The 25,671-nt window shown below is 44.9% G+C and overlaps 1 protein-coding gene across 1 annotated transcript; it reads right to left on the bottom strand.

Moving 5' to 3' along the window:
• Positions 1-19,946: 19,946 nt before the first annotated feature.
• Positions 19,947-24,016, bottom strand: tor4ab (torsin family 4, member Ab). Its single transcript, XM_055918557.1, has 3 exons — positions 23,794-24,016; positions 22,051-22,488; positions 19,947-21,598 (listed from the first exon to the last, which is right to left on the bottom strand). The coding sequence occupies exons 2-3, from the start codon at positions 22,486-22,488 to the stop codon at positions 20,777-20,779; spliced, it is 1,260 nt and encodes a 419-aa protein (XP_055774532.1). The 5' UTR covers positions 23,794-24,016; the 3' UTR covers positions 19,947-20,776.
• Between the last annotated feature and the right edge of the window lie 1,655 nt (positions 24,017-25,671).

Raw genomic sequence — 25,671 nt, 5'->3', positions numbered from 1 at the left:
ACATGATGTCCTCTTGTCCAGCCCTCCATATTACACATAATGTCCTCTTGTCCAGCCCCCCAGCCCTCCATCTTACACATAATGTTCTCTTGTCCAGCCCCCCAGCCCTCCATCTTACACATAATGTCCTCTTGTCCAGCCCTCCATCTTACACATAATGTCCTCTTGTCCAGCCCTCCATCTTACACATAATGTCCTCTTGTCCAGCCCTCCATCTTACACATAATGTCCTCTTGTCCAGCCCCCCAGCCCTCCATCTTACACATAATGTCCTCTTGTCCAGCCTTCCATCTTACACATGATGTCCTCTTGTCCAGCCACCCAGCCCTCCATATTACACATAATGTCCTCTTGTCCAGCCACCCAGCCCTCCATATTACACATAATGTCCTCTTGTCCAGCCACCCAGCCCTCCATCTTACACATGATGTTCTCTCAACCTATAAGTCGTGACAAAAGTAGGACCTTTACTTGTTGTCATATAGTTTCAATGTTATTGGATTTTTACAAGGCCTCCACTACAAAGCCGTCGTCAGAAACCATCTGTTTGATGTATTGTTGACTGTTTACACTGAAATGGCCTGACAGAGAGACTTTGGCCGGCTAATGCACACGCATTGGCCAATGTCAATAGATTGGCTTTGACAAGTCGCACCAATGAAATCACTGCCAGGAATCCCAGTGGTTATGGGTGGATATGGGTCATTGTTGTGAGACAATGACTGGGATTGGCTGAGTGCCATGACAACCAGGGGAGTACGTGCACTGTAGCAGTGAACCCCCTCATTTCCCCACTGCAGTAAAATCCACTATGTCCAGGGGGCAGCACTAGGCAGAATATCTCAGCTAAACACAAATGTTTCATGTAGAAAGTCCACTTGACAAACCTAAACAAACAGTTTAAAATATTCAACAGTCATGACCTTCTTTGGCCTTCACTTCTTCGTGTATCCTGTCTCATTCAACTGCATTGACAGGAGGAGAGAGGAGCAGAGAGGAGCAGAGAGGAGCAGAGAGTAACCATCAGGAACAGAGAGGAACCATCAGGAGCAGAGAGGACTATCAGGAGCAGAGAGGAACCATCAGGAACAGAGAGGAACCATCAGGAGCAGAGAGGACTATCAGGAGCAGAGAGGACTATCAGGAACAAAGAGGAACCATCAGGAGCAGAGAGGAACCATCAGGAGCAGAGAGGAGCAGAGAGGAACTATCAGGAACAGAGAGGAACCATCAGGAGCAGAGAGGACTATCAGGAACAGAGAGGAACCATCAGGAACAGAGAGGAACCATCAGGAGCAGAGAGGAGCAGAGAGGAACTATCAGGAACAGAGAGGAACCACCAGGAACAGAGAGGAACCATCAGGAACAGAGAGGAACCACCAGGAACAGAGAGGAACCACCAGGAACAGAGAGGAACAGAGAGGAACCATCAGGAGCAGAGAGGACTATCAGGAACAGAGAGGAACCATCAGGAACAGAGAGGAACCATCAGGAACAGAGAGGAACCACCAGGAACAGAGAGGAACCACCAGGAACAGAGAGGAACAGAGAGGAACCACCAGGAACAGAGAGGAACCATCAGGAACAGAGAGGAACCATCAGGAACAGAGAGGAACAGAGAGGAACCATCAGGAACAGAGAGGAACCACCAGGAACAGAGAGGAACCATCAGGAACAGAGAGGAACCATCAGGGACAGAGAGGAACCATCAGGAACAGAGAGGAACCATCAGGAACAGAGCGGAACCATCAGGAGCAGAGCGGAACCATCAGGAGCAGAGAGGAACCACCAGGAACAGAGAGGAACCATCAGGAACAGAGAGGAACCATCAGGGACAGAGAGGAACCATCAGGAGCAGAGAGGAGCAGAGAGGAACCATCAGGAACAGAGCGGAACCATCAGGAGCAGAGCGGAACCATCAGGAGCAGAGAGGAACCACCAGGAACAGAGAGGAACCATCAGGAACAGAGAGGAACCATCAGGAACAGAGAGGAACCATCAGGAGCAGAGAGGAACCATCAGGAGCAGAGCGGAACCATCAGGAGCAGAGAGGACTATCAGGAACAGAGAGGAACCATCAGGAGCAGAGCGGAACCATCAGGAGCAGAGAGGACTATCAGGAACAGAGAGGAACAATCAGGAGCAGAGAGGAACCATCAGGAGCAGAGATGGACCATCAGGAGCAGAGAGGAGCACATAGTAACCATCAGGAGCAGAGAGGAGCAGAGAGGAACCATCAGGAGCAGAGAGGAACCATCAGGATCAGAAAAGCACCATTAGTACTACATGGTTTCGTTTAGTCATACACTACATTGACAAACTATATGGACACTTGCTCGTTTAACATCTCATTTCAAAATCATGGGCATTAATATGGAGTTGGTCCCCCCTTTGCTGCTATAACAGCCTCCTCCACTCTTCTGGGAAGGTTTTCTACTCGCTTTCATTCAGCCACAAGAGCATTTGTGAGATCAAGCACTGATGTCGGGCGATTAGGCCTGGCTCACAGTCGGAGTTGCAATTTATCCCAAAGGTGTTCGATGGGGTTGAGGTAAGGACTCTGTGCAGGCCAGTCAAGTTCTTCCACACCGATCTCGATAAACCATTTCTGTATGTACCTCGCTTTTAGCACGGGGGCATTGTCATGCTGTAACAGGAAAGGGTCTTCCCCAAACTGTTGCCACAAAGTTGGAAGCACAGAATCATCTGGAATGTCACTGTATGATGTAGCGTTAAGATTTCCATTCACTGTTCCTCCTCCACCAAACTTTACAGTTGGCACTATGCATTCTGTCATTGTTCTCCTGGCATCCGCCAAACCCAGATTCTGCCGTCGGACTGCCAGATGGTGAAGCGTGATTCATCACTCCAGAGAACACGTTTCCACGGCTCCAGAGTCCAATGGCGGCGAGCTTTACACCACTCCAGCTGACGCTTGGCGTTGCGCATGGATGATCTTAGGCTTTTGTACGGCTGCTCCACCATAGAAACCCATTTCATGAAGCTGCCGGCGAACAGTTCTTATTCTGACGTTGCTTCCAGAGACAGTTTGGAACTCGGTGGTGAGTGTTGCGATGGAGGACAGACGATTTTTACGCACTACGCATTTCAGCACACACTGGTCCTGTTCTGCGAACTTGTGTGGGCTACCACTTCGCGGGTGAGCCGCTGTTGCTCCTAGATGTTTTCACATCACAAAAACAGCACGTACAGTTGACCGGGGCAGCTCTAGCAGGGCAGAAATGTAAACTAACTTGTTGGAAAGGTGGCATCATATGACGTTGCCACGTTGAAAGTCACTAAGCTCTTCACTAAGGCCATTCTACTGCCAATGTTTGTCTATGGAGATTGCATGGCTTTGGGCTTGATTTTATAAACCTGTCAGCAACGGGTGTGGCTGAAATAGCCAAATCCACTGATTTGAAGGATCCACATACTTTTGTATCTACAGTGCCTTCAGAAAGTATTCATACCCTTGACTTATTCCACAATTTGTTGTGTTACAGCCTGAATTCAAAATGGATTAAATAGATGTATTTTCTCACCCATCTTTTTTCCTCCAGACGTGACACTTGGCAGGTTGAGAGAATGCCAAGAGTGTACAAAGCTGTCAACAAAGGCAAAGGTTGATCTAGTAGTTCATGGAGGGTAGTATTGACCCGGTAGTTCATGGAGGGTAGTGTTGACCCGGTAGTTCATGGAGGGTAGTGTTGACCCGGTAGTTCATGGAGGGTAGTGTTGACCCGGTAGTTCATGGAGGGTAGTATTGACCCGGTAGTTCATGGAGGGTAGTGTTGACCCGGTAGTTCATGGAGGGTAGTGTTGACCCAGTAGTTCATGGAGGGTAGTGTTGACCCGGTAGTTCATGGAGGGTAGTGTTGACCCGGTAGTTCATGGAGGGTAGTGTTGACCCGGTAGTTCATGGAGGGTAGTGTTGACCCAGTAGTTCATGGAGGGTAGTATTGACCCGGTAGTTCATGGAGGGTAGTGTTGACCCGGTAGTTCATGGAGGGTAGTGTTGACCCGGTAGTTCATGGAGGGTAGTGTTGACCCGGTAGTTCATGGAGGGTAGTGTTGACCCAGTAGTTCATGGAGGGTAGTGTTGACCCGGTAGTTCATGGAGGGTAGTATTGACCCAGTAGTTCATGGAGGGTAGTGTTGACCCGGTAGTTCATGGAGGGTAGTGTTGACCCGGTAGTTCATGGAGGGTAGTGTTGACCCGGTAGTTCATGGAGGGTAGTGTTGACCCGGTAGTTCATGGAGGGTAGTGTTGACCCGGTAGTTCATGGAGGGTAGTGTTGACCCGGTAGTTCATGGAGTGTAGTATTGACCCGGTAGTTCATGGAGGGTAGTGTTGATCTAGTAGTTCATGGAGTGTAGTGTTGACCCGGTAGTTCATGGAGGGTAGTGTTGACCCAGTAGTTCATGGAGTGTAGTGTTGACCCGGTAGTTCATGGAGGGTAGTGTTGACCCGGTAGTTCATGGAGTGTAGTATTGACCCGGTAGTTCATGGAGGGTAGTGTTGACCCGGTAGTTCATGGAGGGTAGTGTTGACCCGGTAGTTCATGGAGGGTAGTGTTGACCCGGTAGTTCATGGAGGGTAGTGTTGATCTAGTAGTTCATGGAGGGTAGTGTTGACCCGGTAGTTCATGGAGGGTAGTGTTGACCCGGTAGTTCATGGAGGGTAGTGTTGACCCGGTAGTTCATGGAGGGTAGTGTTGACCCGGTAGTTCATGGAGGGTAGTGTTGATCTAGTAGTTCATGGAGGGTATTGTTGACCCGGTAGTTCATGGAGGGTAGTGTTGACCCGGTAGTTCATGGAGTGTAGTGTTGACCCAGTAGTTCATGGAGGGTCGTGTTGACCCGGTAGTTCATGGAGGGTAGTGTTGACCCGGTAGTTCATGGAGTGTAGTATTGACCCGGTAGTTCATGGAGGGTAGTGTTGATCTAGTAGTTCATGGAGGGTAGTGTTGACCCGGTAGTTCATGGAGGGTAGTGTTGACCCGGTAGTCCATGGAGGGTAGTGTTGACCCGGTAGTTCATGGAGGGTAGTGTTGACCCGGTAGTTCATGGAGGGTAGTGTTGACCCGGTAGTTCATGGAGTGTAGTGTTGACCCAGTAGTTCATGGAGGGTCGTGTTGACCCGGTAGTTCATGGAGGGTAGTGTTGACCCGGTAGTTCATGGAGTGTAGTGTTGACCCAGTAGTTCATGGAGGGTAGTGTTGACCCAGTAGTTCATGGAGGGTAGTGTTGATATGTACTTTACAGTGTGTTTCTGTCTAGTATTAGCCATGCTACAAGCTTGTTGTGAGCTAAAAATTAGTTTGAAAACACAACCCACACACCGCCTCCCGAAAACAAGCTCCTCCAGTGAAATGGCAAACACACAAGCAACAGACTTGATCACACATGCACCGGTATAAACAGAGAGAAGACGTAGGACTTCCTAACTGTAAGGATCCTGACTGCTCCTGTAAGGACCATGTATCAGTGTCCTATCAGTGTCCAGGATACAGGGTGTCTGTCCTATCAGTGTCCAGGATACAGGGTGTCTGTCCTATCAGTGTCCAGGATACAGGGTGTCTGTCCTATCAGTGTCCAGGATACAGAGTGTCTGTCCTATCAGTGTCCAGGATACAGGGTGTCTGTCCTATCAGTGTCCAGGATACAGGGTGTCTGTCCTATCAGTGTCCAGAATACAGGGTGTCTGTCCTATCAGGATCCAAACTGTTGGAATGGTATACAGGGTGTCTGTCCTATCAGTGTCCAGGATACAGGGTGTCTGTCCTATCAGTGTCCAGGATACAGGGTGTCTGTCCTATCAGTGTCCAGGATACAGGGTGTCTGTCCTATCAGTGTCCAGGATACAGGGTGTCTGTCCTATCAGTGTCCAGGTTACATGGTGTCTGTCCTATCAGTGTCCAGAATACAGGGTGTCTGTCCTATTAGTGTCCAGGATACAGGGTGTCTGTCCTATCAGTGTCCAGGATACAGGGTGTCTGTCCTATCAGTGTCCAGGATACAGGGTGTCTGTCCTATCAGTGTCCAGGATACAGGGTGTCTGTCCTATCAGTGTCCAGGATACAGGGTGTCTGTCCTATCAGTGTCCAGGATACAGGGTGTCTGTCCTATCAGTGTCCAGGATACAGGGTGTCTGTCCTATCAGTGCCCAGGATACAGGGTATCTGTCCTATCAGAACCTAAACTGTTGGAATGGTAAACAGGGTGTCTGTCCTATCAGCGTCCAGGATACAGGGTACCTGTCCTATCAGGATCCAAACTGTTGGAATGGTAAACAGGGTGTCTGTCCTATCAGTGTCCAGGATACAGGGTGTCTGTCCTATCAGTGTCCAGGATACAGGGTGTTTGTCCTATCAGAACCCAAACTGTTGGAATGGTAAACAGGGTGTCTGTCCTATCAGTGTCCTGAATACAGGGTGTCTGTCCTATCAGTGTCCAGGATACAGGGTGTCTGTCCTATCAGTGTCCAGAATACAGGGTGTCTGTCCTATCAGTGTCCAGGATACAGGGTGTCTGTCCTATCAGTGTCCAGGATACAGGGTGTCTGTCCTATTAGTGTCCAGGATACAGGGTGTCTGTCCTATCAGTGTCCAGGATACAGGGTGTCTGTCCTATCAGGACCCAAACTGTTGGAATGGTATACAGGGTGTCTGTCCTATCAGTTTCCAGGATACAGAGTGTCTGTCCTATCAGTGTCCAGGATACAGGGTGTCTGTCCTATCAGTGTCCTATCAGTGTCCAGAATACAGGGTGTCTGTCCTATCAGTGTCCTATCAGTGTCCAGAATACAGGGTGTCTGTCCTATCAGTGTCCAGAATACAGGGTGTCTGTCCTATCAGTGTCCAGAATACAGGGTGTCTGTCCTATCAGTGTCCAGGATACAGGGTGTCTGTCCTATCAGTGCCCAGGATACAGGGTGTCTGTCCTATCAGTGTCCAGGATACAGGGTGTCTGTCCTATCAGTGTCCAGAATACAGGGTGTCTGTCCTATCAGAGTCCAGAATACAGGGTGTCTGTCCTATCAGTGTCCAGAATACAGGGTGTCTGTCCTATCAGTGTCCTATCAGTGTCCAGAATACAGGGTGTCTGTCCTATCAGTGTCCAGAATACAGGGTGTCTGTCCTATCAGTGTCCAGAATACAGGGTGTCTGTCCTATCAGTGTCCAGGATACAGGGTGTCTGTCCTATCAGTGCCCAGGATACAGGGTGTCTGTCCTATCAGTGTCCAGGATACAGGGTGTCTGTCCTATCAGTGTCCAGAATACAGGGTGTCTGTCCTATCAGAGTCCAGAATACAGGGTGTCTGTCCTATCAGTGTCCAGAATACAGGGTGTCTGTCCTATCAGTGTCCTATCAGTGTCCAGAATACAGGGTGTCTGTCCTATCAGTGTCCAGGATACAGGGTGTCTGTCCTATCAGTGCCCAGGATACAGGGTATCTGTCCTATTAGTGTCCAGGATACAGAGTGTCTGTCCTATTAGTGTCCAGGATACAGAGTGTCTGTCCTATTAGTGTCCAGGATACAGGGTGTCTGTCCTATCAGTGTCCAGGATACAGGGTGTCTGTCCTATCGGTGTCCAAGATACAGGGTGTCTGTCCTATCAGTGTCCAGGATACAGGGTGTCTGTCCTATCAGTGTCCAGGATACAGGGTGTCTGTCCTATCAGTGTCCAGGATACAGGGTGTCTGTCCTATCAGAACCCAAACTGTTGGAATGGTATTCAGGGTGTCTGTCCTATCAGGATCCAGGATACAGGGTGTCTGTCCTATCAGTGTCCAGGATACAGGGTGTCTGTCCTATCAGGATCCAAACTGCTGGAATGGTAAACAGGGTGTCTGTCCTATCAGGATCCAGGATACAGGGTGTTTGTCCTATCAGGATCCAAACTGCTGGAATGGTATTCAGGGTGCTTCGTCATCATAATAAGCTGGCATAGCTCCAATATCTTGACATCTATATTTAGCCGTCGTGGTTATTTCAGTTCTTTCAACAAATTGTTTTCATAAGGACCTAGCGCAACCAAAGATACAGGATGTTTTCTCAAGGCTATGATGATCAACTTTGACCTTCGAGCAACAATAAAGAGGACGTCACTGCTCAACGTTTGACTGACAGGCGTGACGTTTAGCTGCTGTTAACCATAGTCAAGTGCACAAAGGTACTCGTTTTTATACCTACGCACCTGCATACCTAGACATAAAGACATGTTGGCCTTAATCGCAGGCTTACAGTATGTAGCTTCTGTCTCAGTCTTCTCCTCCTAAAATTCCATTGTTACCTGGGACTGCAGTGTCTTATTTCAGTGTCTTATTTTAGTGTCTTATTTCAGTGTCTTATTTCAATGTCTTATTTCAGTGTCTTTTGTCACCAATTTGATTGATTCGAGCTGCACTGAGACGCAGTCATCGTTGGTCCAGCAGTCAACCCAATGCTACAGGTGAAGGTACACCGTTGCCATGGAGTAAATACACAAACAATGTCCTGAGCCATGAAGTAGATGACTGAGATGTTAACGATGACGGTAATGTTAACCCTAGCCCTTACAGTGGCAGAGGAACACACTCGTATTGTGAACCAGATCATTACATCATGGCTCAGGACATATGTTCATTTAGAACTAGGGTTGAAACAACTCCTAATTCCCAAGATTCCTGGAATCAAGGTGGAATCGGCAGGTAATCCAGAATCCCTCCAATCAGGATTTCCGGGGGGGGGGGGGGGGGGGGGGGGTATTTTTGCAACCCTATTTAGAACAGTACACCTGTTGAGAGGATTACTGTGCAATGACAAGTGAGAGAGGAGCCCTCGCAGGGCAATGTCACAGACCCGATGTCAGAGTCACTGAGGGTGGGGTGTGTGACACTGTGTCTGACAGGAAGGTTGACATATTGGGACAAGAGTTAAAAGATTGTGTCATGCTTGTTAAGGTGACCTAGTGTCTTCGTGTCTATATTATGTGTAAACACAATGACCTCATCGATGCCACTTGTATTTGCAGTGTGATTAGTGTACAGTGTGGGTGGGTGGGTGATCCTGGCTCGTTGTGCAGGGTGTGTTGAAAGAGTCATACTGTATGAGCTCAGGTAGTTCTCAGGTTGTTGCGCAAAGGTATGTGGAGTACTGATTAATACTGGTTGGTACTGGTTGGTCCCATACTGAAAAGTAACATATGTGTATTACTTATATGTTTTATAGGTACATATATGTCGCGTATACAGTACCAGTCAAAAGTTTGGACACCTACTCATTTCAGGGTTTTTATTTATTTGTACTATTTTCTACATTGCAGAATAATAGTGAAGACATCAAAACTATGAAATAACACATATGGAATCATGTAGTAACCAAAAAAGTGTTATCAAATCTACAATATATTTCTTCAAAGTAGCCACCCTTTGCCTTGATGACAGCTTTGCACACTCTTGGCATTCTCTCAACCAGCTTCATGTGGTAGATACCAGTAATGCATTCCAATTAACAGGTGTGCCTTGCTTTAAATAGTGGAATTTCTTTCCTTCTTAATGCGTTTGAGCCAATCAGTTGTGTTGTGACAAAGTAGGGTTGGTATACAGAAGATAGCCCTATTTGGTAAAAAACCAAGTCCATATTATGGCAAGAACAGCTAAAAATAAGCAAAGAGAAACGACAGTCCATCATTACTTTAAGAGATGAAGGTCAGTCAATACGAAAAAGGTCAAGAACATTGAACGTTTCTTCAAGAGCAGTCGCAAAAGCCATCAACGGCTATGATGAAACTGGCTCTCATGAGGACCGAAACAGGAAAGGAAGACACCGAGTTACCTCTGCTGCAGAGGATAAGTTCATTAGAGTTACCAGCCTCAGAAATTGCAGCCCAAATGAATGCTTCACAGAGTTCAAGTAACAGACACATCTCAACATCAACTGTTCAGAGGAGACTGCTTGAATCAGGCCTTCATTTATAAAAAATATATGTACAGTTGAACTCGGAAGTTTACATACACTTAGGTTGGAATCATTAAAACTCATTTTTCAACCACTCCACAAATTTCTTGTTAACAAACTATAGTTTTGGCAAGTCAGTTAGGACATCTACTTTGTGCATGACACAAGTAATTTTTCCAACAATTGTTTACAGACAGATTATTTTAATTATAACTCACTGTATCACAATTCCAGTGGGTCAGAAGTTTACATACACTAAGTTGACTGTGCCTTTAAACAGCTTGGAAAATTCCAGAAAATGATGTCATGGCTTTAAAAGCTTCTGATAGGCTAATTTACATAATTTTAGTAAATTGGAGGTGTACCTGTGTATGAATTCCAAGGCCTACCTTCAAACTCAGAGCCTCTTTGCTTGACATCATTGGAAAATCAAAATAAATCAGCCAAGACCTCAGAAAAAAATTGTAGACCTCCACAAGTTTGGTTCATCCTTGGGAGCAATTTCCAAACGCCTGAAGGTACCACGTTCATCTGTACAAACAGCTTGCAAGCCGAAGAACACCATCCAAACGTGAAGCACGGGGGTGGCAGCATCATGTTTTGGGGGTGCTTTGCTGCAGGAGGGACTGGTGCACTTCACAAAATGGATTGCATCATGAGGAGGAAAATTATGTGGATATATTGAAGCAACATCTGAAGACATCAGTTAAGAAGTTAAAGCTTGGTCGCAAATGGGTCTTCCAAATGGACAATGACCCCAAGCATACTTCCAAAGTTGTGGCAAAATGGCTTAAGGACAACAAAGTCAAGGTATTGGAGTGGCCATCACAAAGCCCTGACCTCAATCCTATAGAAAATCTGTGGGCAGAACTGAAAAAGAGTGTGCGAGCAAGGAGGCCTACAAACCTGACTCAGTTACACCAGCTCTGTCAGGAGGTATGGGCCAAAATCCACCCATTTTATTATAGGAAGCTTTTGGAAGGCTACCCTAAACATTTGACCCAAGTTAAACAATTTAAAGACAATGCTACCAAATACTAATTGAGTGTATGTAAACTTCTGACCCAATGGGAATGTGATGAAATGCTGAAATAAATTGTTCTCTCTACTATTATTCTGACATTTCACATTCTTAAAATTATGCGGTGATCCTAACTGACCGAAAGAAGGGAATTTTTACTCTGATTTATTGTCAGGAATTGTAAAAAACTGAGTTTAAATGTATTTGGCTAAGGTGTATGTAAACTTCTGACTTCAGCTGTATGTGAGAGTGGATTCTCGGCCCTCACTATTATGAAAACTAAAGACAGGCACAGACTGTGTGTGGAAAATGATCGTAGACTGAGACTCTCTCCAATACAACCCAACATAGCAGAGATATGTGCATCCTTTCAAGCATGAACAAATAAGGTTTTATATGTAAGATGGTTAAATAAAGAGCAAAATTATTGATTGCTATTATTATTTGTGGTCTGGTCCTATAAGAGCTCTTTGTCACTTCCCACGAGCCGCGTTGTGACAACTCACACTCATTCTTATGTTTAATAAATGTATCGTATAGTGTTTTTGTGGCAGGCTTACAATGATGACAAAAAACAATATTTGAGAGTGTGCTGACCCTGGTGCTAGAGGGGGTATGCAGCTGGAGGTTGAATGTTTGAAGGGGTAGAGGACTATAAAAAGTTTGGGAACCTCTGGTCTACTCCATTTCAATCTAATCTCAAAATAAGATGGCAAGAATCATCTACATTAGATAGATGAAACAACAAAGTAGACATAAGGTCGCCCAACACTAAATGCAATTAGAAAATAATGTATCCCTACATGTGAGATTCATGTATTGTTTTAAAATATATTAAATGTAAAATAAATAATTATTCTGGAATACATTTCAAAGCAATAAATGCATTGAACAAAAAAAACGAATGTTCTGAGTAAATTTCCCGTGATGAAAATACATATCCATATTATAATATTTTGTATGGGGTTGTGAGATTTATATATTTTATTGAAATATATGATCGTATAGTTTAAAATGTATGTTACGTTTATATATGGGTTTTTAAATATATGTTCATATATGTCACTTTCTTTGATATATGAGGCCATATATGGCCTGGTTGGTACTGGTTGGTACTGGTTGATATTGGTTGGTACTGGTTGGTACTGGTTGGTACTGGTTGATACTGGTTGGTACTGGTTGGTACTGGTTGATACTGGTTGATGCTTGTTGGTACTGGTTGATAATGGTTGATACTGGTTGACAATGGTTGGTACTGGTTGATACTGATTGATACTGGTTGATAATGGTTGATGCTGGTTGGTACTGGCTAATCATGGTTGATACTGGTTGGTACTGGTTGATCATGGTTGGTACTGGTTGGTACTTGTTAGTACTGGTTGATAATGGTTGGTACTTGTTGGTACTGGTTGGTACTAGTTGATAATGGTTGGTACTGGTTGATACTGGTTGATAATGGTTGGTACTGGCTGGTACTCATTGGTACTGGATGATAATGGTTGGTACTGGTTGGTACTGGATGATACTGGTTGGTACTTGTTGGTACTGGTTGGTACTGGTTGATAATGGTTGGTACTGGTTGATACTGGTTGGTACTGGTTGGTACTGGATGATAATGGTTGGTACTGGATGATAATGGTTGGTACTGGTTGATAATGGTTGGTACTGGTTGGTACTCATTGGTACTGGTTGATAATGCTTGGTACTGGTTGGTTCTGGCTGGTACTGGTTGGTACTCATTGGTACTGGATGATAATGGTTGGTACTGGTTGGTACTTGTTGGTACTGGTTGGTACTGGTTGATACTGGATGATAATGGTTGGTACTGGTTGATAATGGTTGGTACTGGTTGGTTCTGGTTGGTACTGGTTGGTACTGGTTGGTACTCATTGGTACTGGATAATAATGGTTGGTACTGGTTGGTACTGGTTGGTACTTGTTGGTACTGGATGATACTGGTTGGTACTGGTTGATAATTGTTGGTACTGGTTGGTACTTGTTGGTACTGGATGATAATGGTTGGTACTGGTTGATAATTGTTGGTACTGGTTGGTACTGGTTGGTACTTGTTGGTACTGGTTGGTACTGGTTGGTACTGGATTATACTGGTTGGTACTGGTTGGTACTGGTTGGTACTCATTGGTACTGGTTGGTACTTGTTGGTACTGGTTGGTACTGGTTGGTACTGGTTGGTTCTCGTTGGTACTCGTTTGTACTGGTTGGTACTCGTTGGTACTGGTTGATAATGGTTGGTACTGGTTGGTACAGGTTCCCCCAACGCTCTGCCATGACACTGGAATGATTCTTCAACGTTCCTGCTCTCTTTCTGAAACATTCCTCTCTCTCGGTGTTTCCCAAATGGAGCCATTTTCCCTATATAGTGCACTACTTGTCACCAGAGCTCAGGTCTAAAGTAGTGCACTATATTGGGAATAGGGTCTAAAGTAGTGCACTATATTGGGAATAGTGTCTAAAGTAGTGCACTATATTAGGAATAGGGTCTAAAGTAGTGCACTATATTGGGTGTAGGGTCTAAAGTAGTGCACTATATTGGGGGTAAGGTGCCATTTGAGACACATTTTCGGTTTCATTTCCTAATGAGTCCCAGGGCAAAGGTGTGTGTGTGTGCATGTGTGTGTGTTTCTGTGTGAGTGTGTGTGTGAGTGTGTGTGTGTGTGTGTGTGTGTGTGTGTGTGTGTGTGTGTGTGTGTGTGTGTGTGTGTGTGTGTGTGTGTGTGTGTGTGTGTGTGTGTGTCAGTGTGTGGGTTTTCAGTGTAGGTGTCAGTGCTGTGGAGTGTGTGCGTGTGTGTGTGTGTGTGTGTTTCTGTGTGTGTGTGTGTGTGTGTGTGTGTGTGTGTGTGTGTGTGTGTGTGTGTGTGTGTGTGTGTGTGTGTGTGTGTGTGTGTGTGTGTGTGTGTGTGTGTGTGTGTGTGCGTGTGTGTGTGTGTTTGAGTATCAGTGTGTATTGGTACGTTTTGTTATTTGATTGTTTCATGTCTCATCTTATATCAACGACAAGCTCATCAAAAGTTTTTCTTGATCTTTTTAATAAGATATCAAAATCAAATTCATAGAATTAATCATCAACTCCACTCAAGAAAATCACAACATAACAATATTACGTTCAACATTCACAACTATTACGTTCAACATTTACACGAGTTAAAAGGTTGTAAAGGGTAAAAAACGACATTTCATGAGCAATCCAGATGTCCAGGAAAGCGAATCATCACAACCACCGGTGAAAGTGTCTGTAAGGGAGCGTCATGGTGCCTCTGAGCAGTGAGCACACGCATGTTCATCTGCACACGCAGTGGAGAGACTGAGACTGACCGGCGGAGTTTCACTCTCTCTCTGGGGGCAGAGAGGGGTTACCTCTGACGCGGATGAGTCATTAACAGCTAGCTCTTCCCTTTTTCCTAAACCAACTCAGGATATTTTTTTCCTTGTGTTGATTGGCTGATGACGAAGAGAGAGGGGATCAAATTACCTCCCTGAGTCAATGCTGCAGCCCAGACGAGAAACAACTGGATTTATCCTGCTCAATGAGCAAATTGTATGAGTGAGAGAAACTTCCTGTGTCTTAGTTGCTGAAGGCCAAGTCACTCCAGAACTGACTCTACAGTCACACTGCACACTCTACTGTAGCCTCAAGGGCTGATCCACGTTCGGGGCCTCCCCATAGCCTGGCAATGTCCGTGATCCCCTCTCCCTCCTGGGGGAAGCTTGGGGACGGGGAGGTCTCCGGGGTGTGCGGCTGGAGCTCAGGGGGGCCGCAGGATGACTCCTCTGTGTAGATCTGTAGAAAGAGCAGAGCCGAGAGGAGCAGCAGCCAGCGGCGTGCGGAGTCAGGCTCTTCCCGGGGCAGGACTCTTCTCACCAGGGGAGGGTAGAGCACCCTGGTTGGCCTGCGTCCTCGGGGCCGGAACGACGCCGGCCGGTATGTCCCCCCAGCTGCAGCAGGGGCTCCTAAGGGCCCGACGGGAAGACTTTGCCAGGAAGTAGCTTGGCTCTCTGAACTGGAGGCACACATTGTGAAGCAAGAGCGGGTCTCTCTTGTAGAGTTGGTCTCTTCTGTCTGCCTGTTGGGTTTTGCTCTGCCTATCCTCTCTCTCGCTTGTTTAAAATCAATCACTCTCTCAAGTAAAACTGACAGTGTTTCACCCCGTTTCTCTGAAGAAAGTTTGACTCAGTTTATTATATTATTATCTTTATAATTTCAGTTAAACCTCCCCCGTATTTCACCTTATGTCTCTGACTCCCTCTTCATCTCTTTCTGCACTAGTGTCTTTCCTCTTGGTAGTCTTCCACAGAATGTATTTAAGTAGTTGAATAATGGGCGTAGCCTGTTCTCCTGCAGCCAGGTAACCCGCCTAAACTATATTTAGACAGGCAAAAACACCCTAACCTGCATTCCAATGGTGAGGTGACTCAGAGGTTGACATAAATTATGTGATAAGAAGCTGTTATAATTAACAAGATGTTTTACGTTTTATAATCAATCAATCAAATGTATTTATAAAGCCTTTCTTACATCAGCTGGTGTCACAAAGTGCTGTACTGAAACCCAGCCTAAAATCCCCAAAACAGCAAGCAATGCAGGTGTGGAAGCACGGTGGCAAGGAATAACTCCCTAGAAAGGCCAGAACCTAGGAAGAATGTTTCATAGATGTTCATAGATGACTAGCAGGGTCAAATAATAAAAATAATTATTAATACATATGAAGAAGATTCATACATCGTGATTTCTTCTATCATTCTGATTGACCCCTGTATTAAAGGAACATTGAATTTGGGAAAATAAGTAGAAAACCAAGTAGGAAAGCGTTTAGAAAATAAAGGTCCTGAACTGTAGATGTTTGCCCTTGGAAGGCAGGATGTTTACTAGCATGTTATTAACATTTGTGGTCTGGCCTATTTCCACTTGCTTTTTTTGTTTGTTTTGAGGGGGGGGGGGGGGGGGGGGGGTTGCTCTACCCCCGCAGCTGCCCTCTTTAAGATAACTGACTTATTGCCATACCAACTGAAGTTGCTAGGGAACTACTCTGGGTTCCATTTTTAGGCTCTCAGAAAGCTAGCCCTTATAACTTTGTCCATTGAAATGTTCAGGTTTTCCCCATTTCCTCTATTTTACTCTCTGTTTGTACTTAAATCATTACACATGGACTGGAAATGTAAGATACTGTGGTGACATCGTGTAGAGACTTATGGCTGAGGTGCCTCCATTTGACTACAACAATAATTTGTTAAAAAAATGATTTAAAAGTTTTGCAACTGAAATATGTACAGTCCCAGTCAAGGGTGGACACACCCACTCAAGGGTTTTTCTTTATTTGTGCTATTTTCTACATTGTAGAACAATAGTGAAGCCATCACAGCTATGAAATAACACATATGGAATCATGTAGAAACCAAAAAAAGTGTTAAAGAAATTCAAATATATTTTATATTCTTCAAAGCAGCCACATTTTCCCTTGATGACATTACACTCTTGGCATTCTCTCAACCAGCTTCACCTGGAATGCTTTTTCAACAGTCTTGAAGGAGTTCCCACATGTGCTGAGCACTTGCTGGCTGCTTTTCCTTCACTCTGCGGTCCTCATCCCAAAAAACTTCAATTGTGTTGAGGTTGGGTGATTGTGGAGGCCAGGTTCTGATACGGCACACTATCATTCTCCTTCTTGGTCAAATAGCCCTTACACAGCCTGGAGGTGTGTTTTGTCATTGTCCGGTTGAAAAACAAATGATAGTCCCATTAAGTGCAAACCAGATGGGATGAAGTATAGCTGCAGAATGCTGTGGTTGCCATGCTGGTTCATTTTTAAATAAGTCACAGACAGAGTCACCAGAAAATCACCACCACACATCACACTTCCTCTTCCATGCTTCACGGTGGGAACCACACATACGGAGATCATCGTTCACCTACGTCTCAGAAAGACACGGCGGTTGGAACACTCCCCCCCTACCTTGTCACAACACAACTGATTGGCTCAAATGTATTAAGAAGGAAAGGAATTCCACTATTTAACGGGGCACACCTGTTAATTGGAATGCATTACTGGTATCTACCACATGAAGCTGGTTGAGAGAATGCCAAGAGGGTGCAAAGCTGTCATCAAGGCAAAGGGTGGCTACTTTGAAGAAATATATTTAGATTTGTTAACACTTTTTTGGTTACTACATGATTCCATATGTGTTATTTCATAGTTTGATGTCTTCACTATTATTCTACAATGTAGAAAATAGTAAAAATAAAGAAAAACCATTGAATGAGTGGGTGTGTCCAAACTATTGACTGGTACTGTATATAGTAAACTGATTAAATCCCTATGGGGTGTGATTAGTGGCAGATTTAGGTATAGGCAACATGGGCACCCGCACAAAAAAAATCGTAATGGTGTCATTTGGGTGATATGTTTTCTATCGCTCATTTGCACGTCACATCAATGATATCATGTCACCGTGTGGGTCAATTAACCTTGTCGGAGTGGGCGCCCTGATTCTAGTTTGTGAGCTAGGCAGGCTACTACCTCGGAAGGTTTCCCACTCAGAAGTACGAGATGGGGAGGGGGGGGGGGTTGACCTCAGGTCTCCCCACTGGAAGCCAGAGGTAGGGGGAGCTGGGGAATCTAGCAAATAGCACACCTCTAAGTTTGTACAGTACTAATGCAATTAGTAAAATCAGTCACACTACGAAATGCTATATGTTTCACAGACATATTGTTGCATTTTTTCTGGTTTGTGCGAAATGGTTAAGAATAATATAAAACCAGTCTGCACACCACCATGGTGAATTGGTTTAGTCTTGCCTCTTGGTTGACAGTGTTGGGGGATGGGTAATGTATTGATGCTCGAGTGCCAAATCAACACAAATTTGTTTCTATTTGACTTTGTTACTTCTTTTTGATATATATATGAGTCTTATTTTTGTATGTATTTGTATGTATGTATGTATTTTGATATTAATATAGTTTTAAATGTTATGAGCATTTATTTGTGTTGTTCCAATTGTCTGAATAAAAAATGACAGTTAGTGCAGAATAGTGAAGTGCTGAAGGGTGGGTTCGCCCAGTGAGCCATACAAGCTAGAACCGCCACCGAGTGTGATGTTGTGATACTAGTGGTGTACTCTTCACCTTTACCGACATGCATTCTCAGCAGGCTTTGACCACAAAATCAAAAAAGATTTAAGGAATGTTTTTCCCTGTTTGATCCTAAGGTGTTTCCACTGTCTGCTCTGGTTCACTGCACGCAATCAAATCATCAGGCAAGTCAAGTAGCAACGCGAATGACCCGCCCACCTGAGGATCTGTCTCTTTCAGCCATCTATTTCACGTGTTTGAGGGGTGCAAATTCCACTTGTCACGCAAATCTCGATGGATTGGTTGCATTCATTTTACTCCTGTGACTTTTTCATACTCCTGCTTGTACCTGTCGTTTCCCCCCTCCCCCGTTAACGTTACCACCGCGGCAATGTTTGTAATGACCTGTCAAACACAACCAGGTAATGGCTGAAATGGGCTCTGTGAATTATATTGTCTTTCCATTGAATCTATAAGAATGCTGAAGCTTCGTGTGTGAATTAACGCATCGTCTGGACACTTACATCACAAAAAAGACAAGGTTAACTTTATTTTGATGGGTGTATGTTTTTTTGTGGAATTGAAAAACAAGTTATAATTTAATACAGTTGAATAGTTTACAAATTAGACGCGGTCTAATGAAAGCAACTTCCCAAAAAATGAACACTGATTATAGTGATATTATGTCTGATCTGGCAAACAATGTAAAGTATGTTTAGAGGTGTAATCTAGAGCCAAGCTGTTGATTTTATTCCGAGGGTATCCTGCTTTTGACACACAGTAATTAATTAGGCAGTCTAGACAGGGCAGGTGAGTGCATGTAGGGTAGAAAAAAGCAAGTGTTTTGGTGGTTGCAGGCCTGCTCCACCCTGTTATGCTAATTTATTAATATATGCAAATATAACTGGAGTATTTATTCAAATGAGACACATGTAATTGTCTTTGTTTTAACACAAAAATATAAAAATAATACCTGCTACAATAAGAACGTATATACTAGTGCATTCTAAGAAAAAAAGTGAAATTTGACAATAAATGAAATACTTGAATTCCCACCAAAATCCCTGAACTCAATTTATTATTTGTCCGTGCCGGTTAAATGTTTTATGTAATTCAGTCAATATCTGATGGATTAAAACAATTCTAAATGTTTGGAGTATCTTCATCCATTGTCCAACTAGAATTGTTTTTAAAATCTTTTAACAATTTCGATGACCGTTGATAAGGTAGGCCATCTCGTCTCGTCTGTTCGTACGTCCGTGTCAAGCTAAGGTAAGCCATCTCGTCTCGTCTCGTCTGTCCGTGTCAAGCTAAGGTAAGCCATCTCGTCTCGTCTGTCCGTGTCAAGCTAAGGTAAGCCATCTCGTCTCGTCTGTCCGTGTCAAGCTAAGGTAAGCCATCTCGTCTCGTCTGTCCGTGTCAAGCTAAGGTAAGCCATCTCGTCTCGTCTCGTCTGTCCGTGTCAAGCTAAGGTAAGCCATCTCGTCTCGTCTGTTCGTACGTCCGTGTCAAGCTAAGGTAAGCCATCTCCACTGTCTGTCTGTCTGTCTGTCTGTCTGTCTGTCTGTCTGTCAAGCCGATCCATCTCGTCTGTCTGTCTGTCTGTCTGTCTGTCTGTTTGTCTGTCTGTCTGGTAAACCAATCCCCCTCCACTGTCTGTCTGTGTAATTTCTTTCTTTTGAACGTTGTATTTGTTTCTGTCTGTGTCCTTGTTATCACTACATGTTTGAAGAGATGAACACCAGGGGAGCACCTCTGAAGTTCAAGCAGTTCCCCTTTGTTTTGTTGAGGTCCTTCTGAGACCCCAAAAGTGCTTTAAAGATATACATAATCCCATTAGTAAGACCCTGTTCTCATAGTTCACTAACTCTAAAAGGAGACACAGTGCAAACAATCAATATTCAACTACAATTAACCTTTGGTTTATTTTCAAGAAGAGTGCACACGGAATAGGGCATACAATGTCATATGGTTTAAATGTTTTGAACCCAAGATCGTTCAAGATGGTAGGAATTCATGAGAGCTCAATAGTAGAAAACAATATCTATCTATCTGGGTATTGTTGGATATGGTGGATAGAAGGACGTGCCTAGACACGCATGTGGTTTTGAAAAGTAAAAACAGAAAGATAGTTGCTCCTCAAGTTTTGGAACAATGTTGCGACGCCTCGTCTTAATGAGCACAAACAAGTTCATGGAGTTCAACGTCATTAGGCTCTTCTCTTTGCCTGACTGCCTCAGTCTGGCTCGCTGGCGTTTGTCTCAAGGCCATTCAGTAATCAAACGAGGGTTGTTGTTTTTAAAAATCTTGAACAGACGAGGAATACTCTTCCCCACCCTGATGTTTTCTTTTAGCTACACAGCATAAGAGCAGCTGTACCCAGAGTTGATTGGAACATCATTCAGAGGGACCAGAGCAAATGCTGAGGTGAATTGGAGACCAAATCTGTCACTTGTGCGCGTGCATCAACCCAAAGCTTCTATGCTAGACTAGCATGCTGAAACTCCAACGTGACAACCACGGGATGCCAGCTAAAACAAATGGTAGTTATGCCATCCAACCACAAACAGATCCTTGGGTAAAGTGGGCAAACAGAGAAAATTGTGACACTCTTTCACAGAGTAGCAGGTAAGTAAGTAAGAATGAAGTTGTACAAATTAGATTTTATTGGTTTTGGACAACTGTCTATCAGACACCATGTTTATTGTCACTCTGTGGATGTTCTCACAAAAGGTTGACTCTAGCCACCACTTGTTTGCAGCCATTTTGTGAGTACTGGTGACCCATGGTGGTGAAATAGGACAGTTCCCCTGCCAGCCGCTCGATGTGACCGTGGTCAGGGTAAAACCCCTCCTGCGTCATTTCCTCCAGCAAACACTCCATCACATGGCTTTTTTCAAGAAGCGTCAGGGACACAATATCCAGCCCCACCTCTGCCCACAGAGGGTGATGCTCTGCCAGGGTACGCCGCAGAAGAGCTCCGGCTGACTTCGCAGTGCAGGAGACATTCTGCAGTATGTGTCTGGTGATCTCCTCCTGTCCCAGACTACTGAGGAGGACATAGATGACGTTCAGATGCTCGTTGGTCTGGTTGGGCTGAAGCAGGCCTTGCAGCACGTCCAGCAAAGGAGCCGGCATCAACTCCACCTCGTCTAGCACAAAGACAGGGATCTTCTCCTGAGCCTCGGCATGCTCCACTACCTCCTCCACCCAGAGGGACAACTCTCGGGCGCACTGGCCCACATCACCCTGTACGGGGCAGTGGTGTAGGGTGAAGTACTGCACCACCAGGTCTTCTCCAAGCACCGAGCGGAAGTGGCGGACCAGCAGACGGCCCAGGTGGCTCTTGCCCACGCCACTGGGGCCGTGCAGGGCCAAGGCCAAGGGCTGGGAGTGAGCGTAGGTGGACAGGTAGCCCTGGAGGTGCTCCATCAGCTCTTCTATCGCCCCTCGCTGGCCAAACACTTCCCTGCGCAGCGTCTTGTCCAGGCCTTCCAGGTCATACGGTGCCACATGGTCATCCAAGTTCTCGATGGCATTGTAAACCTGCAAGAGGACAGGAAGGGAAGTCATTTTAATTAAGTGTTATTGACTGGAATAACATTCCATGCTGTTTATTCTGTTCAATGCCATTAGTAGGAGGACAGATGAGCAGGGGAAAACGTTTTACAAATCACATAACTAGAAAAGAACTCCACTGTATCCTCATCCACAATGAAACTGAATCATAATCGGCATTTTCAAAGCCCTTCAGCTGTTTTGAGTGTAATTCAACACCATTAGTGGTAAAAAGAAAAAGAAAAAAAAGAAGCAATGTATCCTATTGCTATGATGGCAACCATGGGATATACAGTACTAGGCCAATCATGTGGCTGAGCCTGTACATTAACCCTAAGGGATAATGATGTCTGTAGTTGGGTAACTAGGGACTGAGTTAGAGTGGAAAAAAGGAGTGGGAAATCTTCTAAGCACAGTAAAGAGACAAGTTTAGAGGTGACCTGAAGGGATACGATGATACCGAAGAGGACAAAGAAAGGTTTGGCCCGGCTCCGGTCCTTGTCACTGGGGACGACCTTGCAACAGTTGTTAGGGAAGAGCACACGAGACCCCTTCCTCCTCCTCCTCCTGTGGGTGGCCTGCTTGACATTGGAGGTGAAGATCTCTGGGGCGGTGGGTAGGCCGGGGCCCATGGAAGGCCTACCTGAGGCGGTGGGTAAGCTGGGGTCGGGGCCCGTGGAGGGTCTACCTGAGGCAAAGAGCCCAGTGGCTGAGTCTAGCCGACGTCTCTTCAGAGCCTGGTACTTGGTCCTGATGCGGATCATGGCTTTCAGTTCAGGGGATATCAGCGACGGCCTTGGGTGGATGAGCTTGGCCTTCTGCTCCTCTGTCTTGGCCTCCTCTGAGAAGCTCCCTGAGCTGTCCTCCTTATCTCCCATCTGTCCAACAACAAGACAGAGATGCATAGGACAGAGGGACAGGAGTGCGGACACAGCATGGTGTGGTATTTGTAATTATTAAGGATCCCCATTAGTTACTGCCAAGGCAGCAACTACTCTTCCTGGGGATCCAGTATGCCGCTATGTTCAAACAAAGGACAATCAACGTGTAAGAAGTAACGTTTGTCTGAAGGTGAATATGCTTCACACTGTGTTAGTTCATTAGTTCATAGTGTCTGCTCAATGACAGATAAACGGTGCACTTGTGGCTATTATGTCTCATTCAGTGCAATATTTTGAACTTAAAATATACACCTATTAGTGTATATTAGATATTAGTTGTGTGTCTATGAATCTCTTTAGCAAGTGAGGATGCAGGATTTGCGTGACTCCTGAGGTTTGGATGATTTTGGTTAAAACAAAAACAGGAGTAATTAGGTCATTAATGATTTAAGATTTGGTTTTGGCACATGAGGGCGTCTGTGTATTTATAGAGGATGGTTTGTGTGTCTACTCAGACTCCTCAGGTAAGACAAGTGTTTACAAATTCTTCATCTCGCACACACCACACTTTGACCCCACAACAACCCTGCATCAAAGTCAAGTTCTTATATCGGTGAACTACCTGTCACTTGGTGCAGATAATGTTGACATGGCTGAAAACAACCACCTCATGACCCCAAAATAACTCCCATACTTTCTTGAAAACATTCTCCCTTTGCAATTGAAGTTGTCAGATGAACAAGTAACATTATCCCATGTAGAAAACGAGGCCATAAGCCTTTTGCATAGTGCTATTTATGGAATAATAACTTTGCATTGGACAAAGAGGAAGTGAAATGTCTGCTGAAATGTCCCATGCTTTAATCTGGGTGTAATGTCAAGTTTGAAACACAAAATACATGAAGAATTGCATGTGTCGATGGATGGGTGGGATAATGTCTGTGTGTCTTCTGTGTGCTCCCCAGAAAGGAATGCAAACTTTAGAGGTTTAATGTTTTACAAATGATACAGAACCGTCTAAGTATGCAAATATTAGTCATCAAGTGGAGGAAGAGAGAGAGAGGGGGGAAAAATAGAGTGAGACATGTCAAAGAGACAAAAATAGAGATATAAATATTTCATTGTTAAATCTTAAGCTTGATGGGAGAGATATTTACCACAATGCAGAAAGGGATACAAAAGAGGGACAAAATAGGAGAAAATGGGAACGCGATTGAAGGAGTAAAAAAAGACAGTGAGAGATAGATTGCATGTATCAAGAGAGGAGGGAAGAATGAGAAGGGCTGTTGGTGTTCGTCTTACCGTGGTGACCGTGGTGACCGTGGTGTTCGTCTTACCGTGGCGACAACCGAAGAGGGCAAAAGTCTCGACCCCCGCAGAGTGTGAATAAGGATGGCAAACACAAATGCGCTCGTCCGAAACGGTAACACACGCACAGGCTGCACCTGTGTCCAGTGAGGCTCGCTCGTTCTCCCACCCCTGCTCTTGCTCCTCCCCCTCTTCTTGTTCTTCCCCTCCTCTCTCATCCAAGCCTCTTCTTTTCCAGTGACCAAACCATTGGTCCCTGACAGTTTTAAAAACAACATCCCATCATGCGCTACTCATTGCCTACATAATCATTTCCAAATGGATCATTATGAAAAGGGAAACTCTGTCTGTCTGTCTGTCTGTCTGTCTGTCTGTCTGTCTGTCTGTCTGTCTGTCTGTCTGTCTGTCTGTCTGTCTGTCTGTCTGTCTGTCTGTCTGTCTGTCTGTCTGTCTGTCTGTCTGTCTGTCTGTCTGTCTGTCTGTCTGTCTGTCTGTCTGTGTGTGTGTGTGTGTGTGTGTGTGTGTGTGTGTGTGTGTGTGTGTGTGTGTGTGTGTGTGTGTGTGTGTGTGTGTGTGTGTGTGTGTGTGTGTGTGTGTGTGTGTGTATGATGAATGTATTTCTGTCTCGGGGATGGCTCCCTCTGAACACAGTCTCCAGGTACACCATATGTCTCTGCTTCCGAGCCATGCCTCACAGTCATGTGATTCACTAAGATCAAATAATGACAAGTACTTTCACTCCCAACTAGTTCACTCCCACACAGGACAGATTTGTATGGTTGGTTCCAGGCCTTTATGTGCACATACACAATTAGCACGGAAACTAGGTTAGACAGGTGTAAACAACTACCATATTGTCTAAACCTATCCCCATCCTTTCTGATTAACTGCTTAGGGGGTATGGGCTAGAGGTTGAGGAGTCTGAGAGGGATGTCCTTGGACTGGGGATTTGTTTGCATGCCTGTACATGCCTGTACTCTCTCTCTCTGTGTGCGTGTGTGTGTGTCTGTGCGTGTGTGCGTGTGTATTCATTTTGGGTGGAGCGTGCGCATCTGTGGGGTAGGGAATGTTTGATGCTGTGTATGATACAATTCCATGTTATTCCCATCTACAGTTGAGTGTGACACACTTTGGTGGAACTGTGTGGTGAATCTAGCCAGGTCTAGCCAAGTTTAGCCAGGTTTAGCCAAGTCTAGCCAGGGGATACAGAATGCTTTCTCATCAGTCAGGTATGTTGACTAAACAACAAAATAAATCATAACTGATCTGTGTTTGTCTGGATAACTGCCCTTTATCTTTGTGTGAGATAATTCTCATTACAATTGTATCAGCTAAGACTTTCATTTCCATGCAACAGCAAAGACAAACAAAAGTAACAGAACAGTCTTTTTCTTTTTCAATGTTGGTGTGTCCCTCCCTGTATGACTGACAGATAAATGTGAGTGGTACTCTGTCTCAGTGCTATATCATAGTGTAAGCGTGTTGGGTGGGCGTGTGTGTATGCATCGGCCCCACCTTGGTAACGGAACTGGCATTTAAACACGTTTTGTGTGTATCCATGGAGCTGGTTATTAATTATTTATTAATACTAGTTATTAATACTAATTGAAAACTGCCCCACCTTTCACAAACACATTATGTGTGTATCCATGGAGCTGGTAATGGCTAGTTATTGCTGCTGAATGAAAACTGCACCACCTTTCACAAACACATTGGGTGACAACATCGACTCGTGTAGTTCCACATTATACTAATACTTTAATAAATACATCAAACTGATCACACTGCTGCATTCTCACGTGACCATACACAGACAGGCGGACAGACAAGACACAGACAGGTGGACAGACAGACAGATACAGACAGGTGGAC

The sequence above is a fragment of the Salvelinus fontinalis genome, chromosome 4 (assembly GCF_029448725.1).
Source record: "Salvelinus fontinalis isolate EN_2023a chromosome 4, ASM2944872v1, whole genome shotgun sequence".
Taxonomy (NCBI): domain Eukaryota; kingdom Metazoa; phylum Chordata; class Actinopteri; order Salmoniformes; family Salmonidae; genus Salvelinus; species Salvelinus fontinalis.
The sequence above is the reverse complement of the archived record's forward strand: the minus strand, read 5'-3'. Positions and strand labels throughout refer to the sequence as shown.

Bases quoted from the DNA above. Each gene is read 5' to 3' on its own strand.
- tor4ab (XM_055918557.1), bottom strand. From the start codon at position 22,488: ATGGGAGATAAGGAGGACAGCTCAGGGAGCTTCTCAGAGGAGGCCAAG. The intron at 21,599-22,050 runs GTCACCTCTAAA...GTCCTCTTGCAG, and splicing joins GTATCATCGTATCCCTTCAG to GTTTACAATGCCATCGAGAA.